This window comes from Taudactylus pleione, unplaced genomic scaffold (genome assembly GCF_031769625.1).
Source record: "Taudactylus pleione unplaced genomic scaffold, aTauple2 ptg000502l, whole genome shotgun sequence".
NCBI lineage: Eukaryota > Metazoa > Chordata > Amphibia > Anura > Myobatrachidae > Taudactylus > Taudactylus pleione.
In genome coordinates, this window is record NW_028284904.1 from 1,549,567 (window position 1) to 1,572,306 (window position 22,740).

The window sequence follows — 22,740 nt, forward strand, 5'->3', positions numbered from 1 at the left end:
CTGCCGCCTTGCTGTCTATTTGAGCATTATGACCACTGATGCAGCAATGTTATACCGTGTCCTGCAATGTTCTGCACTGCAAGTCACTTTTTTTTTGTTTGTTTGTTCTGTATCTGCTATATCCCCTGCAGAAGACCTACCTTCAAACATAAGCAATTTTACTCAATAGAAAGGGGGTCCAATCACTTATTTCCCAAATGCATTGTGGCTGAACTAGATCATTGATATAAAAAAAAAAACATAAATGTAAACTCCGAGCTATGTACAGACGTTTTGGCCTTAAAGCCCCATGTCTGAAAGTGTAAATATTGTGTGTAGCATTAGTGGTTCCATAAAGCTCTTTGATAATCCCGGTTCTTATATCTTTAATAATAAAAGAAGAGTAGCGGAAGTAACCACTTTCATTAGAAAGCCCATTTTCACAGCATTTGCTCATCAGTTACGGATTAAGCAACAAGAAACTAACCCGGTCAAGAACATTCCTCCTGGCATAACAGAGACAAGCAGATTGATGAATGTCATTGCACATTACTCCTTTATTGTAATGATATTAAATAATAAACATCTCTACAAGGGAAAAAGTAACCACCGTAAATGAGTGCCAAGACCTGGGCACACTTTATAGGCAAAGGGCATTGATCTCTAATTAACAGAGGCAGGAAGCAGAGAGAATCTGTGCACTCGTACATATCTGCAGCATTGTGCTGTACGTTTCTGCTAGTTCTAAGATCCATCCTATACTTCTGTCAGCGGCTACAGTGTTACACTCCAAGTGACTCCTACTATTAATATGGAACAACTTGCCAAAGTAATGACAATGAATTGGTCCTCAGGTAAATTGGTAACCAACACAACTTGTATCTGTTATACTAACCGTTACATAGCACAGGACATATAGTCACCATGTCCTTTCTACAGTATAGAGCACAGGCAGGCTTAGGCAACCTGCAGCTATAGTACAGATCATAGGCAACTTCTGGTTCCCCACACTTTGTGGAACTACAAGTCCCAAGCATGTACAGACGGCACCAAGCCGGGACTTGTAGTTGTAAAGTCACAGGTTGCTGAAGTGATGCAAATACAACTATACCGAGCACAGCTGAGCACTTACTTCCAATGCAATCTGTGCATTATACAGCGGCGGGGATAGGTCCATACAGGAATATCTGAAGTGCATTTTATGTGGAAAATAATACAGTAACTTGAAATTAATAAAGCCTACAAGTGAAATGTTTTGTTTAAAAAAAAAAAAAAAATGTACATAAAAACAAAAGATAAGTGCCCTGAACCGTAAACAAAGACTATAAAAAAAAGGAAAAAAAAAATAAAAATCTGGCCACAGACTGTGTGGATCACGTATTGCCCACATGGTATCATGGTGCGTTACATAGTCACATTGGACAAGAAACCAATGCACGGTGAGCATTCAGGCTACCTATAGAAATGATATCTAATCCTAGCACAGATGGGGTGGAACAGAACGATGGAGACTCACGTGAATGGGCCTATTAGGGGAGCACAGTATCACATACATCCCTAGCTGTCAAGTGTCTGGGGAAAAAAAGTAAACTAAAGGGATGGATGCTGCTGGTCTTCGGCGAAGGACGATTTACTTCTTGGCTTTCCCCTGGGCAGCTACGGCCTCCATGGCTTTACGCACAGTTTCTTCGTCTCCGAGGAACTGCATGGGTTTGATAGGCTTGAGGTTTTTGTCGAGCTCGTACACTATAGGGATACCAGTGGGAAGATTCAGTTCCATGATGGCTTCCTCGGACATGCCTGTGTGGTTAGGACAAAAAAAAGAAATTTGCGTTCAAAGATGATGAATGGGGAAAAGAAAAAACTGCTTCTAGGGATATTTAGAACAATACGAAGAGACAAGCATGAATGAATGCTGGTCTAATTTAGGGACATATCCAATTAGGTGCACAATTTTTTTCAGTAAAAAGGACAGCGGCTATTGCAACCAATTTTTCAATAAAGCGGGTATCCAATAGAAAAAAATAAAAATAAATTAAAAATGGTTGTGAAATGTTTGTCAGCAAAAACAAGATTTTTTATTTTTTTTTTAAATTGGGGATCAATTTGTACCCTAAAAAAAAAAAAAAATGTTCAGTGATATTAAAATACTTTAAATGGCTGATTTTTTTTTATTTTGCAAAAAGTAAAAATCATTATAAAAAGCCATATTTTTTTCATTTAAGTACATACATATAAAACTTAATAGTAAAAAAGTGATTTTGAGGTAATTTTAGGGAACTAATTGTTTGTTAAATACTTTAATTAAATCTACGGTGCATAAAAAAAAAAAAAAAAAAAAAATGGAAAAAAAAAATAAAACTAGATTTTGGGGTAATTTGATGACTTTATTCTCACCACAATAATGGCATGTAATAATTGGCACAATTAAGCTGACTGAAAGCTTTCAATTGCCTCATTAGACACTAGGGTTGTGTCCCAGGGGTTCTGAACCATGTCCCAACATTTTAAATTTTAAATGAAGGATTTTCCCTGACTTTGCACCTGCTCTGAAGCTGCAAGAAAAAAGCTGCGGGCCTATAAAAATTACCGCGGGTGAATTTCTCTTAGCCAGATCAGTAAGAAAAACATTGCGGCTGCGGGAAACTAATGCAACGAAAGATCAGAAGTGTGGAGATGCAGAGACCACAGACATTGTACTAAGGGAACAGAGAAAGGTTTATGGAACGGGTTTAAGATATTAAAAAGTGAGGATAAAGTATTGAGTGCCATTAGACTCTTAAAATACATGTATTTTCTTCTCATATAGGGGATATTTATCAAACATTCCAAAGAGGTCAAGTGACCATGTTTCCCATAGCAACAGATCAAATTATAGGTACCATTTATGTTGTACATTCTATAAAATAATAGCTAAAAGGGCAACATCTCCACGTGTCCTCTTTAGAAGGTTTGAAGCATCTCCTTTGTCTGGTAAACTCAGGAATTCTAGATTAGCAAGGAACTTTACAAATGATAACAAAATACTCATCCCACTCAATTTAACTTTCAAATTAACTTGCCATCCCATGGAATTACAGAGAGCGGACGTGTGCTGCGCATATACAAAGACTAAGCCTTGGAGAGAGATAAAACACTAACCAATCAGCTCCTAACTGTCATTTTACAAACACAGCCAGTAAAGTGAGTTAGGAGCCGATTGGTTGGTACTTTATCTCCATCCACTTTCTCTCTCCAAGGCTTAGCGAATAGACCCCTTAATATCTTCTGGTTGGATAAGCTCTAGAACCCCCAACTATATTTGTAAATGTTATCAGTAGCACCTTTATACTATATTCTAATTTCAGTGGACTTTCAATAGTCTCCCTCCAAATTTGCATTGTAGAATAAGTGTTAATTGCAATTAACTTTTCTGTTTCTCTGCAAGTTGCAAATCATCTTCCTTTATTACAAACCCCTCAGCTATAGTAAAAGATACGTGGAAGGACCCATTTGCCACCGTTTGACGTGAGAAATATACTGCTCAGATTACATGTGTGCATACAACCGAATAAACACTAAGTAAACATGTTCCCACGCTAGGTCTCAGCCAGCCTCATTTACTACTAAGGGACAGGTTTGGGAAAGCCCTGAGTTCAGCATTTCATGGATTTGTTAAAAACAACTGATGCTCATCCTCCACTTCTGATACAAATATCCTTTTGATGTTCGCACTGAGATCCCTCATCAGAGATCTGCGAAAAATTGTTACGGTTTAAAAAATATTTAATTCTATGCACCTTCTAGGTGCTTGACGATCCCCCTAAGGCTGTTCCCGTGTGCTGCAATCAGCACCCTCTTCCCCTCCTTGATCCTTGGAACGATTTCGTCATTCCAAAATGGCAGGGCTCTGGCGATGGTGTCCTTCAGACTTTCACAGCTGGGAAGTTGGTCTTCGGTCAGGTCAGCGTATCGACGATCCTGAAAATAAAAGTATGCATAATTAAAAAATAAATCAACTAGGGGATGCAGTCATCAATCATAGCGTCAACACCACAATGTCAACAGTTATGATGATGGCATGCAATAAGTCTACTTCTGCAGAATGTCGACATGTGAAAATTCGATATTCTGCTCGGATTGGAGGGTTCGAGTTAGGCAATGGGAATGTTAGGGTTAGACTACAGCAGGCAAATCAATGCTAGATCACCAGGAAAGTTTTGTCGACATTTTATCAGCGTCAACAGGATAAATGTCAAAGTGGTCAATGTGGGCATGTCGACATGATAAATGTTGTCAAAATATACTGAACCCGGTGACTAGGAACTAGTGAGACCACTGAGGTAGGAAGCACCACGAGCACAGTTAGCCGGTCTACTTTACTGCTAAGTCTTTTATAAAGACATGGCATTATTTATGAAGCATTTCTGTTGTGAAAGAAGAAACAGGGTTATAGATTATTACCTTGCTTATGATTGAATAATAATCGTGGTCTGCATCCATGGTCGGTGGAGGAATGTCAAATGACCGTCTCCAAATCTTCACCTGCTCTTCTCCGTGTTTGGCAGCAGTCTCTGCTTTGTTGAGGCCTGTCAGTCCCCCATAGTGCCTCTCGTTCAGCCTCCAGGTCCTCACGACCTTCACCCACATCTGATCAGTGCCATCTAATGCCAGCCATAAGGTACGAATAGCCCTCTTCAGCACTGATGTATAGCAGATATCAAACTGATAGCCAGCATCTGGTACATCAAAAGATTAAAAATCAAATGACTATTCATCTCCGATGACACTCTCACAGCTGAGACAAAACATGTCAATTAGTGCCATTTGCCTGCTGGTCTATTCTTGATCGGTCAAAGGTAGAGACGGAAGCTCTCAAGATGTCCACGGAGATATGTTGGTGAAGTGCTTACGGCTATCTAAAGAAGGCTGATGATACGGTGTGTGTGTGTGTGTGGGGAGATTTACAGCATGGCGTCGGTCATCTGTCTTGGAAAGATGGATGTGTAGGGTTTAGTGTGAGATATTTGCAAGTCGTTTTTCTTTTGTTGTTTCAGGATTTTTAGTTCAATATTTATTCGAAGAACAGCCAAACTGTCTTTTGACTCAGCCTTTTCTTTATATATATTTTTGCCTTACATTTCAGGTGAGCCTGCATTCAGCATCGGCATGTGTTTGAGCGTATGTAAAGCAAAAAGGTTGAAAACATCAGCAAAACAGGACAAAGGTCAAATGCCCTCAGCTAATAACAAACACTGCACATCACATCGCCTCTCTTGGTCAGAGATGCCCCGAGTACGGTATTTGTAGAGTATGGCATTTTTAGAGTTGCTGTTGGATGACTGCTCTTATCTATACTGTCAGATGTAACAGTGCGCTGGATAATATTAGCGGACTGATAGAACCTTCCAAATATATCCTGTTGCAGCCTTATTGCGTAAGATTGCTGTTCAACGTCTACACTCGCTCACTATGGCTGTTACCTTTATCTGTCACATACCGTTCATGCGTCTTGTTTGCGGAATACTCCCATGTAAAACTGCTGGCAGATATTCTAGAATGAGCATTAGATGGAAGCAAATGACTCACTATGTCAGCCCTTGGTAGAGGGAACGGATCAATTTGCAGCTCTCACAACGGTGAAAGACAGAGCAGAATGAGGTGGCTTAAATAATACTGTAACACTACGACCGGTATGACTGGGTATTCATAGAGAGGAAACGAGTAAAAGACCACAAAGGAGGAACAATGTTCCCGGGGAAAATATAGTCACCATTTACTGTAATATGCCATTAACTGTCTTATGGACTTTTCAGAAGAAGAGATAAATATTGTAATTTGAAAGGTTTATCAGGGGCCGATTCCACGTCGCACGCAGTTACTGATGTAGCCGGATTTCTAATGGATTGCAAATTAAACACTAAAGCGACCGCACGCTCATCCGACTGCGCATGCGTCTCACAGAACGGGGAGGTGCTCTGACGTCACTTCCCCGCCCACACTTTTTCCATATGTGGGAGCACCAGTCTTTCATCATCGGCACCTACACCAATCCATGCTGGGTGTAAACAATACAACTGAAATAGGCACCCCCTCCCTCCACATACGCATGACTCAGAATAGGACATAATTCTGCTAATAAGCCAACTACACTCCCACGAGGGGGCACTTAGAGGCCCATTTATTAATAATAGTATTTGCAATGCGATCTGGGCGCGATGTCAGCGCCCATGGCTGAATTGCGGGATGCGATCATACCGCCCAGGATGTATGAAAAAGCACAAGCAGGGATGGGGGCTCTGATAAGCAGGCACATCCCTGCGTTGTGCTGGGAATGAAGCGACCGCGTCAGTGGTCTCTTCACTCCTGTGCCGGGACTCCTGCCCAGGCACGGCCTACTGACCACGCATGCGCCGCGGCTATTGCCAGGATAGCTTCCTATGGAACTCTCTCCCGGCTAGTTATGCCCATAGGCTACAGCAGCTTGTGCCAACTTCGGAAGGCGTGAGCTTCTGGGACCAAGTTCCTGAATGCTACGCGTCGCATCCAACATAGAAACCCATGGGGGTTGCGGCTGCTGGTGGAAATGCGATTCCTCCAGAATACATTCAGGGGACACAAAATATTTGTGGGTATCCCCTGAAAACTGGGGCTTTTGGGAAATAAGCCGCAAATATTTAACGATAAATGGGCCCCTGATGCTGTCAGCGTTAGAGGACAATGGGTCATTCACCGGTACCATGGCTACATCACACACATACACACACCTGGTCACCAATGGCACCTTGTCTGCAGGACATACATAAATAAAAGCACAAATGGATCACTGGCATCTCTAGAAGCCCATGAGATTTAAGGAGGGGGCAGGGGATCCCATTGCTCCCCACTAAAGAGACATTACCTCTCAGAGCCTCTCCACCTCTTCTGGCCTCTTCCTCCCCTGTCTCACTGAGATCAGCGTCAAACCAGCCGCAGAACCTGTTCTCCTGGTTCCAGGTACTCTCTCCGTGGCGGATGAGGACGATCTTGTACGCCGCCATGTCTTCACCTCTAACCGGCTGCTGCTGCTGTCAGACTGCAGAACAGACAGAGCACCGACTGCGCATGCGTCTCACACAACGAGGGGGGGTGGTCTGACGTCACTCCCTCGCCCACACCGCCCACGCGAGCTTCTCTCTCCCTGGGCAGGCGGCACAGCGCCTGCGCAAAGCCAACAGTCACCAGACGTCACGAGGCGTGGCAATCCTCCCCAGCCATGTTTGTTTTTGGAAAGCAAATGGGTATATAATGTGACAGGAGAAAAGTCTCTAGTCTTGAGAATAAGCTGTGGAGCTAAACCGGGGAGCATATGGTAAACTGTCGGTAAAGGGAGGCAGTTTTTTTTTAGGGCGGCCGGTGATAAATTGGAAGAGCAGGGAGTGGGCCAGTTGCCCTTTTCGAAGATGGCGGCGCGTGCCTCCAGCACTGCGTCTTATGCTTCTGCAGGCAGGGCGCTGGCTGAGCGCTGGCTTTTCCCCCCACGTTCTGCACGTAGCACGTTGTGAGGCTTACGTGACCTTCAACCGCGGCTATATAGCTGGCTGTATTTCCTGGCATGACGTGACGCAGTCATTTCTCAGGCTGTGTTGGGTTGCCAGCTGGTGCTTGGCAACTTAATATGCCTGCTAATCGCCCACACTCTCTCTCTCTGCCCTTCGTCCTATAACCCCCCCCCATTAAATAATAATCTATAACCATGAGAACATACCTCTCTACAAGTCAGCCCTCACACAGGCAGCTCGTTGTGCCGTCTTGTCACATAGGGGCCATGCTGCCATGTGGTGATCAGTGCTGCTCGCCTTGGGGAGAGATGAATTCTCCAGCAAGCCAGGCAGAATGCAATACACATTACATGTGATGAGACAGCTTTTCCCTGTGCTGGAACCTCTTAGTTAAGACCTATATAGGATGTGTATATTCATATATGGACACTAGATATAATCCTATTTATGACATGAGGCAGAAGGGCATGTTATTCATTTAATATGTTTGTATATGCAGGAATAGTTTTTATAACATTAAAAAACCTTGTATAACGTCATAATTACTATTAGTGTGCCACCCGGCTTATACTAGGGGAGCTGTGAGGCAGTATGTTGTGTGTTCAGTCCTAGTTAAGAAGGTTTAACAAATCTTTGTGGTAAAAAGTATAACATCATTATTAGGGTGTCACCCGGCTTATTCTAGGGGAGCTGTGAGGCAGAATGTTGTGTGTTCAGTCCTAGTTAAGAATGTTTAACATAAATATTTGTGGTAAAAAATACATCATTATTAGTGTGCCACCCGGCTTATACTAGGGGCGCTGTAAGGCAGTATGTTGTGTGTTCAGTCCTAGTTAAGAATGTTTAACATAAATCTTTGTGCTAAAAAATATAACATTATTATTAGGATGTCACCCGGCTTATACTAGGGGAGCTGTGAGGCAGTATGTTGTTGTGTGTTCAGTCCTAGTTAAGAATGTTTAACATAAATCTTTGTGGTAAAAATATAACATCATTATTAGGGTGCCACCCGGCTTATACTAGGGGAGCTGTGAGGCAGAATGTTGTGTGATCAGTCCTAGTTAAGAATGTTTAACATAAATTTTTGTGGTAAAAAATATATGTTCAGAAGAAAAAAGGAGTTGACTACTGCACCAGTAATAGTGTAATCTTCACAATTTTTGAATTATAAACCCCATATCAATACATAAATATTGTACTAATAGTATAGTCAGTGAATTAATCTTTGGGGGTGCTGCCATTAACAACTGAAACTGGATAATTAACAAGGTAGGGAAAGAGCGTTGTTTTAGGTGGCGCACTGATTAAAATATAACTTTTATTATTTTATCATAAAAAATATTAAGAAACAGCGAAATATAAAGACACATATGTACAAACACAAATTAGTGAATGGTATAAAAAATAAAGACAGTTGTGATTAAAAAACACAAAAAAAGTCTCACTGCTCATTAATTATTAAATTGGTAGTCAAACTGGTCTAATGTGTACTGGCAAGGTATATAAGTATTATCTGTAGAAGTGTATTAGACTGACGGAATTTATTAGTAACTGTATTCATTTGTATCCGTCATGTATATTCAAAATATGAAATACCTGCTTTTGTAAGTAGCTGTAGTGTTAATTATTCCCACTATTATGTTACTGGGGACAGATAACCACCAACATACCCTTATAGTTTTAGTAATCATATATTGTGTAACACACTGTTTTATATCCACCTTTAGCATAAGCATCAGCTATACAGCATACATCGTATCATGAGTTTGTTCTTGGTAAGATGTTACAGTTGTGACCAGACCCAAGTGTTACATAGATTCAATTTATTATGAATCAAAAAGGGGAAAATCCTACAGGAGAAACTTGTTCTCTATAAACTGCACGATTCAGCACAATATTAGTTCAGTATGTTTGATTGAGTAAGCGTTATTGATATAGCACTAAGATCCGTGATGGATGGCTATCTTAGCTGCTATTATCAACAGCTCTCTTTAAGCTGCACAGCCACTATATCAGTACACAAGGACACACATATAAATTAACGTTTTTGATCTGACACTGAGATCCGTAATGAGTGGCTATATTAGCTGCTATTATTAATAGGTCTTAGTAAGCCGTACAGCCGCTGTATTAGTACACATAGACATGCATATCAATGAATCTATTAAATTAACATTTCAGCAGTGAGACTAACGTCGACGCGCGTTTCGCTGATAACTGCTTTGTCAAGGCTGACCTGATTGCCTCTGCCTTCCACTCTATATTCAATAAAGTAACCAATCCACGTAACAACATAGGTCACATGGTTAATTTAGCCAACTGCTATTCAGAATCCGAGAACCGGCCGTTGTAGCTATTCCCGGTCATTTAGTACCATCAAACTCCCCTTTAAAGTGGCAAATGATCTCCATCCTATATACAAATTATATAAATTGGTATGTCCCCGGGGATTAATAGAATAAGTTATCTACTATCATGGCAAATCCCATCTCTGATCCCATAATAAATAACAATCAAACATAACATCTATGCAATAGTATAGTATTATTTATCAGAACCAACAAAAAATATACGGAAATCACATAACATCAAAATATACTGAACTAAAAAAGAGAAGGAAAGACACAACATCTGATGTGATTGGTACAAATACATATAATAAACGATATGAAAGGAAACGTGAACAGATAAATTATATCTACATATAAGTGACACTCCCTTTTTCCATAATAAAAACTAAAAATGAAAAGAAAAAATATAGGCAATAATAACAAGGTTGTGTTATCTAAATCTTACAGCAATAATCCCAATGCAATATACTAATAATTAAAAATTAAATATAATTATTCTAACACCAATATCGAAAAAAATATATCAATAATATACTATCAGAGAATCATGATTATACTACTAAATGTATTACTTCAATTAGCCCTATTAAGAATCATTAATATAAACATAAGATATACTCCTAAAAGAAAATTAAAGATCAGTTCCACCGCAATCCTCATCCCATAATAATTAAATGAATATAATGTGTACAATACGTAAATGTGGAGGTATATTTAGTATACTACCGTAGTACTTATTCATTATACACATCATTCAGTCACTATCACACTTTAGAGGTATTATTTAGATCCCTATGTACAGTCAGGTGCATAAATATTGGGACATTGACAGAATTTTCATATTTTGTCCTCTATTCACCACCACAATGGCTTTGAAATGAAACAAACAAGATGTGCTTTAACTGCAGACTTTCAGATTTAGTTTGAGGGTAATTACATCCAAATCAGGTGAACTGTGTAGGAATTACAACGGTTTCTATATGTGCCTCCCACTTTTAAGAGGCCAAAAGTAATGGGACAAACTAAACAATCCTAAATCTAACTTTCACTTTTTAATACTTTGTTGCAAATCCTTTTCAGGCAATTACAGCCTGAAGTCTGGAACGCATAGACATCACCAGACGCTGGGTTTCATCCCTGGTGATGCTCTGCCAGGCCTCTACTGCAAATGTCTTCAGTTCATGCTTGTTCTTGGGGCATTTTCCCTTCAGTTTTGTCTTCTTCAAGTGAAATGCATGCTCAATCGGATTCAGGTCAGGGGATTAACTTGGCCATTGCATAACATTCCACTTTTTAGCCTTAAAAAACTCTTTGGTTGCTTTTGCAGTATGCTTCGGGTCATTGTCCATCTGCACTGTGAAGCACCGTCCAATGAGTTCTGAAGCATTTGACTGAATATGAGCATATAATATTGCCCGAAACACTTCAGAATTCATTCTGCTGCTTTTGTCAGCAGTCACATCATTAATAAATACAAGGGGACCAGTTCCATTGGCAGCCATACATGCCCACGCCATGACACTACCACCACCATGCTTCACTGATGAGGTGGTATGTTTTGGATCATGAGCAGTTCCTTTCCTTCTCCATACTCTTCTCTTCCCATCACTCTGGTACAAGTTGATCTTTGTCTCATCTGTCCATAGGATGTTGTTCCAGAACTGTAATGGCTTTTTTAGATGTTGTTTGGCAAACTCTAATCTGGTTTTCCTGTTTTTGAGGCTCACCAATGGTTTACATCTTGTGGTGAACCCTCTATATTCACTCTTGTGAAGTCTTCTCTTGATTGTTGACTTTGACACATATACACCTACCACCTGGAGAGTTTTCTTGATTTTTCCAACTGTTGTGAAGGGGTTTTTCTTCACCAGGGAAATAATTCTTCTGTCATCCACCACAGTTGTTTTCCGTGGTCTTCCGGGTCTTTTGGTGTTGCTGAGCTCACCGGTGTGTTCTTTCTTTTTAAGAATGTTCCAAACAGTTGATTTGGCCACACCTAATGTTTTTGCTATCTCTCTGATGGGTTTGTTTTGATTTTTCAGCCTAATGATGGCTTGCTTCACTGATAGTCGATCTCATGTTGAGAGTCCACAGCAACTGATTCCAAATGCAAATGTCACACCTAGAATCAACTCCAGACCTTTTACCTGCTTAATTGATAATGAAATAACGAGGGAATAGTCCACACCTGTCCATGAAATAGCTTTTGAGTTGATAGTCCCATTACTTTTGGCCCCTTAAAAAGTGAGAGGCACATTTAGAAACCGTTGTAATTCCTACACCGTTCACCTGATTTGGATGTAATTACCCTCAAATTAAATCTGAAAGTCTGCAGTTAAAGCACATCTTGTTTGTTTCATTTCAAAGCCATTGTGGTGGTGAACAGAGGCCAAAATATGAAAATTCTGTCAATGTCCCAATATTTATGCACCTGACTGTATATCCCAATATGAGTTTATACATTCTTTTCACGTTTGTTAGCACTTTTTGCTTTGTATTACACATCACAATTTTTTCACTTTCAATTTATTTTTGTTTTAAGTATATTAAAACATGTTACAGGTTTTCACATTATTTCACATTATAATTTTTCACATCCACATTTATGTATTGTACACATTATATTCATTTAATTATTGTGGGATGAGAATTGCTATGGAACTGATCTTTAATTTTCTTTTAGGAGTATATCTTATGTTTATATTAATGATTCTTAATAGGGCTAATTGAAGTAATACATTAGTAGTATATTAATTTATGGATTTTAATCGTGATTCTCTGATAGTATATTATTGATATATTTTTTTCGATATTGGTGTTAGAATAATTATTATATTTAATTTTTAATTATTAGTATATTGCATTGGGATTATTGCTGTAAGATTTAGATAACACAACCTTGTTATTATTTCCTCTATTTTTTATTTTCATTTTTAGCTTTTATTATGGAAAAAGGGAGTGTCACTTATATGTAGATATAATTTATCTGTTCACATGTTTCCTTTCATATCGTTTATTATATGTATTTGTACCAATCACATCAGATGTTGTATCTCTCCTTCTCTTTTTTAGTTCAGTATATTTTGATGTATGTGATTTCTGTATAATTTTTGTTGGTTCTGATAAATACCATACTATTGCATAGATGTTATATGTTTGATTGTTATTTATTATGGGATCGGAGACGGGATTTGCCATGATAGTAGATAACTTATTGTATTAATCCCCGGGGACATACCAATTTACATAATTTGTATATAGGATGGAGATCATTGGCCACTTTAAAGGGGAGTTTGATGGTACTAAATGACCGGGAATAGCTACAACGGCCGGTTCTCGGATTCTGAATAGCAATTGGCTAAATTAACCATGTGACCTATGTTGTTACGTGGATTGGTTACTTTATTGAATATAGAGTGGAAGGCAGAGGCAATCAGGTCAGCCTTGACAAAGCAGATTTATCAGCGAAACGAGCGTCGATGTTAGTCTCACTGCTGAAATGTTAATTTAATAGATTCATTGATATGCATGTCTATGTGTACTAATACAACGGCTGTACAGCTTACTAAGACCTGTTAATAATAGCAGCTAATATAGCCACTCATTACGGATCTCATTGTCAGATCTAAAACGTTCATCTATATGTGTGTCCCTGTTCCGTCAGTCTAATACACTTCTATTTTATTTTTTTATACCATTCACTAATTTGTGTTTGTACATATGTGTCTTTATATTTCACTGTTTCTTAATAAATATTTTTTATGATAAAATAATAAAAGTTATATTTTAATCAGTGCGCCACCTAAAACAATGCTCTCTTTCCCTACCCTGGTAAAAAATATAACATCGTTATTAGGGTGTCACCTGGCTTATACTAGGGGAGCTGTGAGGCAGTGTCTTGTGTGTTCAGTCCTAGTTAAGAATGTTTGATATAGAACTTTGTGGTAAAAAATATAACATCATTATTAGGGACAGTTTGTTTTGTGTTCAGTCCTAGTTAAGTTAACATAAATCTTTGTAGTAAAAAATATAACATCATCATTGGGGTGTAACCCGGCTTATACTAAGGAAGATGTGAGGAAGTTTGTTGTGTGTTCAATCCTAGTTAAGAATGTTTAAAATAAATATTTGTGGTAAAAAATATAACATCATTATTAGGGTGCCACCCGGCTTATACTAGGGGCGCTGTGAGGCAGTTTGTTGTGTGTTCAGTCACAATTAAGAATGTTTAACATAAATATTTGTGGTAAAAAAATACATCATTATTAGGGTGCCACCCGGCTTATACTAGGGGCGCTGTGAGGCAGTTCGTTGTGTGTTCAGTCACAATTAAGAATGTTTAACATAAATATTTGTGGTAAAAAATACATCATTATTAGGGTGCCATCCGGCTGATACTAGGGGAGTTGTGAGGCAGTTTGTTGTGTGATCAGTCCTAGTTAAGAATGTTTAACATAAATCTTTGTGGTAAAAAATATAACATCGTTATTAGGGTGTCACCCGACTTATACTAGGGGAGCTGTGAGGCAGTATGTTGTGTGTTCAGTCCTAGTTAAGAATGTTTAACATAAATCTTTGTGGTAAAAAATATAACATCGTTATTAGGGTGTCACCTGGCTTATACTAAAGGAGCTGTGAGGCAGTATTAATAATATTATTATCTAAAATATTTTATTTTGATTTACAATATAGCTTAAAGGCTCAGACACACTAGACGATGTGCTGTATGAACTATATTGGTGAAAGATTTCCCTTGAACTCTCTGTAGTGCAGGACAAATGATATTGGGTGTACACACTGAAAGATATCTTTGACGATATCCTTGAGTGAAGTTATCCTGCCACATCTCTGAACAGGCAATTCTCAGGTTGGCCTGCATGTATGGACGACAAAAGACATAGTTAACAACCCAAGGGAGCGCGCAACGTTGGTCGTTCACTGCATACACACTGAATGATATGAATGATATATCGTTGAACAATATCGTTATCATCCATATCGTTCATAAATATCGTCCAGTGTGTATGGGGCTTTAGTTTTAGAATGAGAGAATGGAGATAGCTTCAAGAGGGGATAAACTATATATAAAGAAAGTATTAATGGCATATGAAAATATTTAATCCATGTAACTGCATAATTCCGAATGCAAAAATAGGTTTCATTGTTAGCGAGGAGTGAACATCTGTCTAAGGTATGGGACACATTAAAATCACGGTGTACAGATATTCTGATCAATATCGCAATGTAGATTATAAATATAATATACTGTTGAAGTTTGCGAATTGGCTACTGGCTGAAAAGCTGGACGGTATTAATTTTCTGGTTGAATACTTGTTACAGCTCTTGATTTGATATTTGTAGTCTGCTCCCAGTGTGAAGTGTGAGCCTTTGTGGATCCTGTCAGCGGTTCATTTCTGGAGACATGGGATCCTCACAAGACATTTTTCTGGTGGAGTGCGTACTCACTCTTACTCTACACTGTGTAGGCAGAGTATGTTTTATTTTACTTTGTTGTGAGCAGAATATGGTTATACAGCTACAGAGCTTAATAATTATAGGAAGCAGCATTAAAATCTTGAAATCTGAATTTTTAATACAAGTATATGGTAATCGATATATGAATGTAGATAGTCTAAATAAGTTAACTAATAGAGTAAGATGTTAATTTGCTGCAGACTCCCAATATATCATACATCCCAAACGTCGATATATTTACTTACGAGTGTACTGTGTCCTTTGTGAAGCCGCCGTGAGTGCCGCCTATTGCGCTATAGATTTTATCCTTTTCTTTGCTTGGGAAGGGTAATTGAGGAAGGCACCAGGCGCACATTTTAATTCTATCCACATGGAGTGCCGGCCATAATTTGCTGTGAATATATCCCAAGGTCTATATAGACAGACTTTTTGGTTCCAGTTTACAATAAGAATTGAAATAGTAGTGTAGATTCAGGTTTAATAATATTTAAATGCACATAACAAATAAGTGTAGTAAACATTTAAAAACATTATTGAGGTAATGGGCGGTATCCAATTAGCCACGGTAAATTACAGCGGCTAATTACCTCGCTCGGGGCCATCCAATTAACCCCGAAGTTGGCCTGATGCCGGCACTTATATTTTTTTTTCCGGGACCTGATGTGTCCTGAAAAAGAATCCACTATAACTGCCGTTTTTTTCACCTGAAAAAAGGCGAAAGCAAATAGGTCCGCGAGCACCTATGTGTTTTTGGGAGAACTAGACTATTATTTAGACTAAAATAAATTTACCCCTAAGTGTCAGAATATGATTCCATGTTGTCTTATTAGTTGTCTTATTATAAGAGTGAGCAAGAAATAATTTTAATGATGTACATGAAAAGTGTCAGCAATAAAATCTAAATAATCATGATTCCAGTTGGTATTAAATCCAGAAACAGTATTATAAATAGAGAAGCAAATAAAATGTAGAAAAGGTTTATTGCCGGTACAAATGGCATTTGTTTTGTTCATACGCCTATATTTGTACAAATGTGCCTCTTGCTGGAAGAGCAAGGGTAATGACATCTAGAGGAGTATGGAAAGGGTACACCTTCTAATTGGAGGAGTATGCCGAGTTTCTCTGAAGGGCAAAAATTAGATTTTGAATCATGGGAATAAATATATAAATAACATTTAAGGTGCATTGGGTGCATTTCTGGGGTTGTTTGGCCACAAATACTCAAAGATGATGTTATTTCTAGTTGTATGTTCAGTTCCCTACAGGCTGTAACTAGGAGCTGATTCCATCTGAAGTACAATCTTCATCCTTTGGTGTGGGACAAGCTACAATATAAACTCAACATCCTTTGCAGTGATAGGGTGGATCATACATTTAAGTGGACATCGTCCTTTTCTTAAATGAATGTGTCACAGGGGTAGTTCTTTGTTGTTTGTGACACGCCCATAAAATGGTACATCTTTGTGCATCTAAGTAGCTACCTTCCAACGCCTGGTACATTGTTCAGTACATCTCAGACATCTTGTGTCTCACTTGGTATTGCAGCCCTGTGCATACACACAGTGGAACACATATGGTGCATATGAATTTTCAGTCATTTTCGTGCATGCGCACTAGCAAAAGACTGCTCAACTGTGTGTGACTGAGAATCAGGTCATATCTGTTAAGTTCAACCTTACTTAGACGAATGGTGTGAACCTTTAAGGTTTGAATGGTAACAACAATAACACAGTACATTTATAAGTTTTAGAATATGAACATTAATGAGTCTGACCAAGAAAGTGACATCTGTAAAGAAATCAGTGGAAGATAATATATGATAATGAATCAAAAAATAGCTTATAAGTTCAGTCATTTGAGATAAATCTATTCATCTTGATCTACATCCATTTGATATCATTATGAAAATGTGTAACATTATTACTAATCCTAACTAAGATCAATAATTTGAAATAATTAAATGTATTTTGAGATCATATATCTATATGCTATAGTGTTATTGTATGTGTATTATATACAATAATAAAGATGAATAATTGGGATGCATTCCGAAAATAAGGACTATATACTTATAATGATGGATACTGATTCCAGATGGAGGTTGGTCTTCTGAAACATCTGAGGAGGAAGTAGACAGATGTATTGGGAAAAAAGCACCTTACCATTGCCTGGTATAAGATACAGGATATTTTATATCAAAGATTTTTATAAATAGTATAATTAATGAACAAAATCAAAATATGATAAGATAAAAACATAATGACAAAAGAATAAGATAAGTATGGAAAATATTAAAATCTGTATGAATATTGTATGTGTGTGTGTGTATATATATCTATAATGATTTTATATTTCTATGTATGGGTCATTCCGTGTCAAATCAACACACTGATTTTACCTCACCAGCTCAGATTTTGTTAAAATCTGGTATATGGAGAGTATATATGTAGTCTAAGAAAAATGCTAAATATTTAAATATATCATGCCGTTTCCAAAATATGGCTATGTAAAGTTTTCAAAAATCTGTCAAAAACGCGTAAGCAGCATATTTTTAAATCTCAGTAGCAGCTTTCCTAATTAAGAGGTGGGAGTGGTGTCATTTTACTGTGTTTTTTAGGCCCTTTCCTAAAACAGTAGACTTTATGAGGAAAAACTTTTTCCAAATTCAAACTGAAATTTTTGATGTTTCACATATTTTACAGCTAAAGTGTAAATACAATTGTTGTAAAAGGATCATCCAGGGTAACTATTCTCAGCATTCATCGGGTGAAACTTTAGGGAGTAGTGGAGACAGGGTAGGGAATCCTCTGAAGTAACCAGAGAGAATAAAAAGTGGAAAAAGTAGAGTATTTTACAAATACACACAGACAGAATAAGGCCATTAGAGGGAATACTCACAAGTGATGTAAGCCTATAGAAGGTTCACAGCATTCCACAGGGAATAGTGCCAGATGTGTGTCACACAAGCCAGAGTCCATAGCGTAGATCAAACATCCACAACTGGATAACTATAATAAACTGAAATGTACAAAAAAGAATAAAAACATTTAAACATGACAATAATAATGTAATAAAATCTTATCAAGAAACTTCAAAACATACTTAAATTTTTTGCTTTGATAAAAAATGTACCTTCTGAAACAAAGGAAGAAAACTGGAAAAAATACATGAAAAAACTGATCAAATTGCTGCAAGAGAGCTATCAGGTAATGCTGAAAAAAGTTCTGTATCCTGGAATCTATATCCACCGGCAGATGGTCATATTTGTAAGAGCACTGCATGTATTTTCTAAATAAAAAAGTCAGTTATATGTGTTGCCAGAAATTAACAAATCCATCCAAGCATAGCCAGGTGGATACCCGCATTAGCATAAGGGGCTAAGCAGGCTGTCGCTGCCATGTGGGAAAGGGGCTGCAGGGGCGTCCGGCTCAGAATAAGCCCTAAAGTACATAATCAGGTTCTCCATTAGATGGCAGTAGTAGTCTGTAACCCAGTGGTTCCCAAACTTTTTCGAATCAAGACGCCATAGAGTATCAGCATTTTTTCCCACAGCACCCCTGGTCCAAAAGTTTCTTAATGAGAAATTCAGCCAAAAATAAATTAAGTAAATTGTGCTTATATGTCACCCTTAGGTTCAGTTATGTGGTGGTTGACAGGGCTGCGCTTTTGTCCACATATTTTTTGATTGGAAGTCATTAGCACTGGTTTTGGAAAATATAAGCAGCGCTATAGTGATGTAAATTAATCACAGATACATATAAGTAAAATACCCTATTTATTATAAAGTATTCTATTAATCAACCTATAATCATAAGCATCCTGTACAAAAATGTATTTGTAAACATAGTGTACATAAGAATTACATCAACCAGTGTGTATAACAATCTGTGTGCAAATATATAAAAAATCTATTCATAGCTCAATGATTCGCTCATTTTAATCGTCTAGTGCAGCGGTGGCCAACCTATTCGATGCGGCTCCCCTGCCGGCTCCTCAGACTGACACTGACTGCCTCCTCTGATAGGTACACAGCTGTTCAGAGGAGGCTCGTCCTTTGTTGCAGCAGTCTAATCCGCTTTGGAGGTGACGTTACGCCGCAATCAGGTGACGGAGCTCAACTTGTGACTGGACCTGCAGCCACAAGGAGCACACGGTCGCAGACGCCAGAGCCTACCTACGTGATACAGACAATCCGCAAGGTACGAGCTGTAGTTTTTATTAATTTGTTTTTTTCATTTTCTTTGTGACACGTGGGGGTGGGAGGGAGTGTGGGGGAAGGTGGCTCCATTTTTGTGGATTTGGCTTTTTCAGTGTATTTTATGTGGATGTGGCTTTTTCAATGTATTATTTGTTGTCTTGTTGATGTGGCTTTTTCAGTGTATTTTATGTGGATTTGTTTTTTCAATGTTTTTTTATATTCTGGCTTTTTCTTTCCCTTACCTCCATGGTGATTGTGTGTATGCGCTTTTATATGCTCCTACAAACATCATACCAGGGGCGTGGGCTAGCTGGCAAAAGGCCTCACCACTTTTTGTATGTGCGACTTAGGCACGTGAATGATCTTGGCTCTTTAACATACCTACAGATATTTTTGGGCTCTTAGCCTATGACTGGTTGGCCACCCCTGGTCTAGTGGTTAGGCACCTTAAGAAAAAAGCGAGAAAGCAGTCTTTGCTAGTAAATATGTAGGCAAAATGATTGATGGAGCCGGCTTGCGACCTGCCGTGTGCTCCAATACAGTCACTCACCGCTGGTATCCAACCACTGTGGTGTATTAAAGAGGCAAACGGAACTGGCTTGCCGCCTGCCAGATGACACTCCTATGCAATTGTATCCCCTGATACCTCCGGCATACACTCTTGCTGGTCTCCAGATATTGAGATATGTAATAACGAGGGGGCCAGCGGAGCTGGCTTGCGTCCTGCCAAATGTGGCTCCGATGCAACTAGGACCCCCCTAGTCTCATAAATACTGGATCTCTATTGAGCAGAATGTGCCGAAACCTCAGCGGTGCAACGGCATGCAAATAACTATGCTCCTGGGTAACAACACACCAGCGTGTATACTGTCATGGATAGCAGCAGGTAGGAATAATGAATTTCCCAAGCACGCCTTCTGACCGGTTTCTTCTGACAAGCAGATTTGTTCACTGGTTTTGCCTATCACACTGACTAAAAATCACCTGGACCACACCAAGGCACCCCTGCAAGTGCCCTGAGGCACCCAGTTTGGGAACCACTGCTGTAACCCAAGGATGTAATAGAAGTCCCAGCTGCTTTACGTTTTACTAGCAAATATCATCGCCAGAAAAACACAAACAACCAATGTAGAGGGGATATAATGACACTTTTACAATATTTGTATTTACACTTTAGCTGTAAAATATGTGAAACATTAAATTTAAAAACATCATTCTAACAAATTATAAGAAGGCATTTTTTTATCATAATTATCATTTAAACAATAATGTATGGTAAACAAGTTATTTGTCCTAGGTTTCGTGATTAGAATATATTTATATATAATTCTATAAAGGGGCATACCATTGTACTGCAGTGCAATGTTGGGAGGCTGTTCTTCAGCAATGGCTACATTTGCATTACTGATATGAGACACATAAAGATTGGAACTAAAAGGACAATAAAATTGGATAAAGGCCACAAAAGGTAAAAAAATATATTTATTAAGAAATATGAGGAATGATTCTAGTACCAATCAGGCCAAATTAACTAGCTCAAAAATGTACTTGTCATGCTGTGTAACCCTCCCCCTAATTGTTAGTCAGGGACTCCTGGTTAGTAATAGACTTATTATTGACAGTATGATTGTACCCACCTATATCCTCCCAATAAGTGCTGTAACTTTTTTTTCCCTCTAATAAATCAGTGCCTCCACCCAAGTGCTATTATAGGTTCGCCTGGGAAAACCTTGCTGACGGTGTGTAGAGTGTTTAGGTGTTTATACAAATAATATAATGTACAACCTTAATCACTGTTTATACAAATAATATAATGTACAACCTTAATCACTGTTTATACAAATAATATAATGTACAACCTTAATCACTGTACTATCAAATTACCACTTTGACGTGGGTTTCTTCTGCAGTAGATTTCTGTACTGGAACTCTCCCCAAACTTCTATGTCCAGGTAAAGTACTTCACAATAATATTTGTTCCTTTTTTATGTAGTGAAATGGCAAAGAACATACATTGACATTGTACACATGCAATACAGTTCACATAAAGATTTACATATTTATACCATTACTAAATATATGAAGTCTAATACTCTATGTAAATCCAGTCCATAAAATGTAGATATTGTCTCTGTTAACTGTTCAACTGTCCTTTGTAAACTGTGATGTGGAGCTATTAATAGTCTCTGTGATGCTCCCACTCAATATAAGTATATTCTATACTGTATCATAGTCCATTCCCTGCCGTAAAGCTAAGCAGGTGCATAAATGAATAATACATCAACTTCACTTCAGTTAACTCTTTCCTGTGGGGTTTTGGCAAAGTCAAAGCATAAGGCTATGTGCGGTTAGAATTTCCCTCTTGTTATAAACTGCCCAGGGAATTAAGATTCCGCTGCCTAAACAATAAATAATATTCCTTGTCTGAACTTCCCCTTGTCACGCTGAATTACTGTAATGAGCTACTGCCGTGATATATAAATGCACTTGCTTCTTGTTTATAATGCAGTTTAAAAATAATTTACTCAGTCTCCTTAAGAGGTACTTCAAATAAGTATTTCTTCCTTATGAAAGTTTAATGCACTAGGCAATGATACAATATGTGTATACTATACCAGAGAACACTAGGATCTTTTACTCCTTCTGTAATAAACTTTTACTGTCCCTATATTACCCCTGGGTAAGACTGAAGTAAGGGTCTGTGTGAGTGCCAGGTATAAATTACTCACTGTTACCTTTCTGCCGTTTACTGTTTCAGCGCTGTATCTGCTGCCTCCTTAACACAGCTGTTCCTCAGTGCTGTAGCAGTATATGCACTGGTAGGAATGGCCTCAGTGACGCTGGAGCAGCCCCGCTTCCTAGATCGAGCCTCTGGTACAATGAGCAGGCTGGGCTGATTGATGACAGCTTCCGCTGTTTTGCACAGGAAACACCGCCTCTCTGCTACTCTGGGAGCCAGCCAGGCATACTCGCTCCGGAGCCTGACCTCACCAGCGGGCTGCTCAGCCACACCGCCAGTCAGCCACCCGCTGTCCCACCAGCAGGTTGCCCAGCACCGCCGCTAGACAGCTCTCCACTGCCTTACAAGGGCACCACTACCGCTGACCCTCGCGCTCCGCTCTGCACAAGTCAGTGCGATGTGGCCACTGGAGGGGGGAACTGCAGATTGCCTCTGTAGCGCTAGCGCAGCCCTCTTATACCCTAACTAGCACCGCGC

At 38.8% G+C, this 22,740-nt stretch overlaps 1 protein-coding gene across 1 annotated transcript; it reads right to left on the minus strand.

Annotated features, from left to right (window-relative positions):
- Positions 1–516: 516 nt before the first annotated feature.
- Positions 517–7,113, minus strand: PGAM1 (phosphoglycerate mutase 1). Its single transcript, XM_088449943.1, has 4 exons — positions 6,860–7,113; positions 4,423–4,697; positions 3,759–3,939; positions 517–1,779 (listed from the first exon to the last, which is right to left on the minus strand). Exons 1-4 carry the CDS (start codon positions 6,996–6,998, stop codon positions 1,610–1,612), a joined length of 765 nt encoding a protein of 254 aa, XP_088306069.1. The 5' UTR covers positions 6,999–7,113; the 3' UTR covers positions 517–1,609.
- Positions 7,114–22,740: the final 15,627 nt, after the last annotated feature.

Excerpts from the sequence above, each read along its gene's own strand:
- PGAM1 (XM_088449943.1), bottom strand. The coding sequence starts at position 6,998 with ATGGCGGCGTACAAGATCGTCCTCATCCGCCACGGAGAGAGTACCTGG. Across the intron at positions 3,940-4,422 it reads ATTATTCAATCATAAGCAAG|GATCGTCGATACGCTGACCT; the intron begins GTAATAATCTAT and ends TTTTATTTTCAG. Across the intron at positions 1,780-3,758 it reads GATCGTCAAGCACCTAGAAG|GCATGTCCGAGGAAGCCATC; the intron begins GTGCATAGAATT and ends CTAACCACACAG.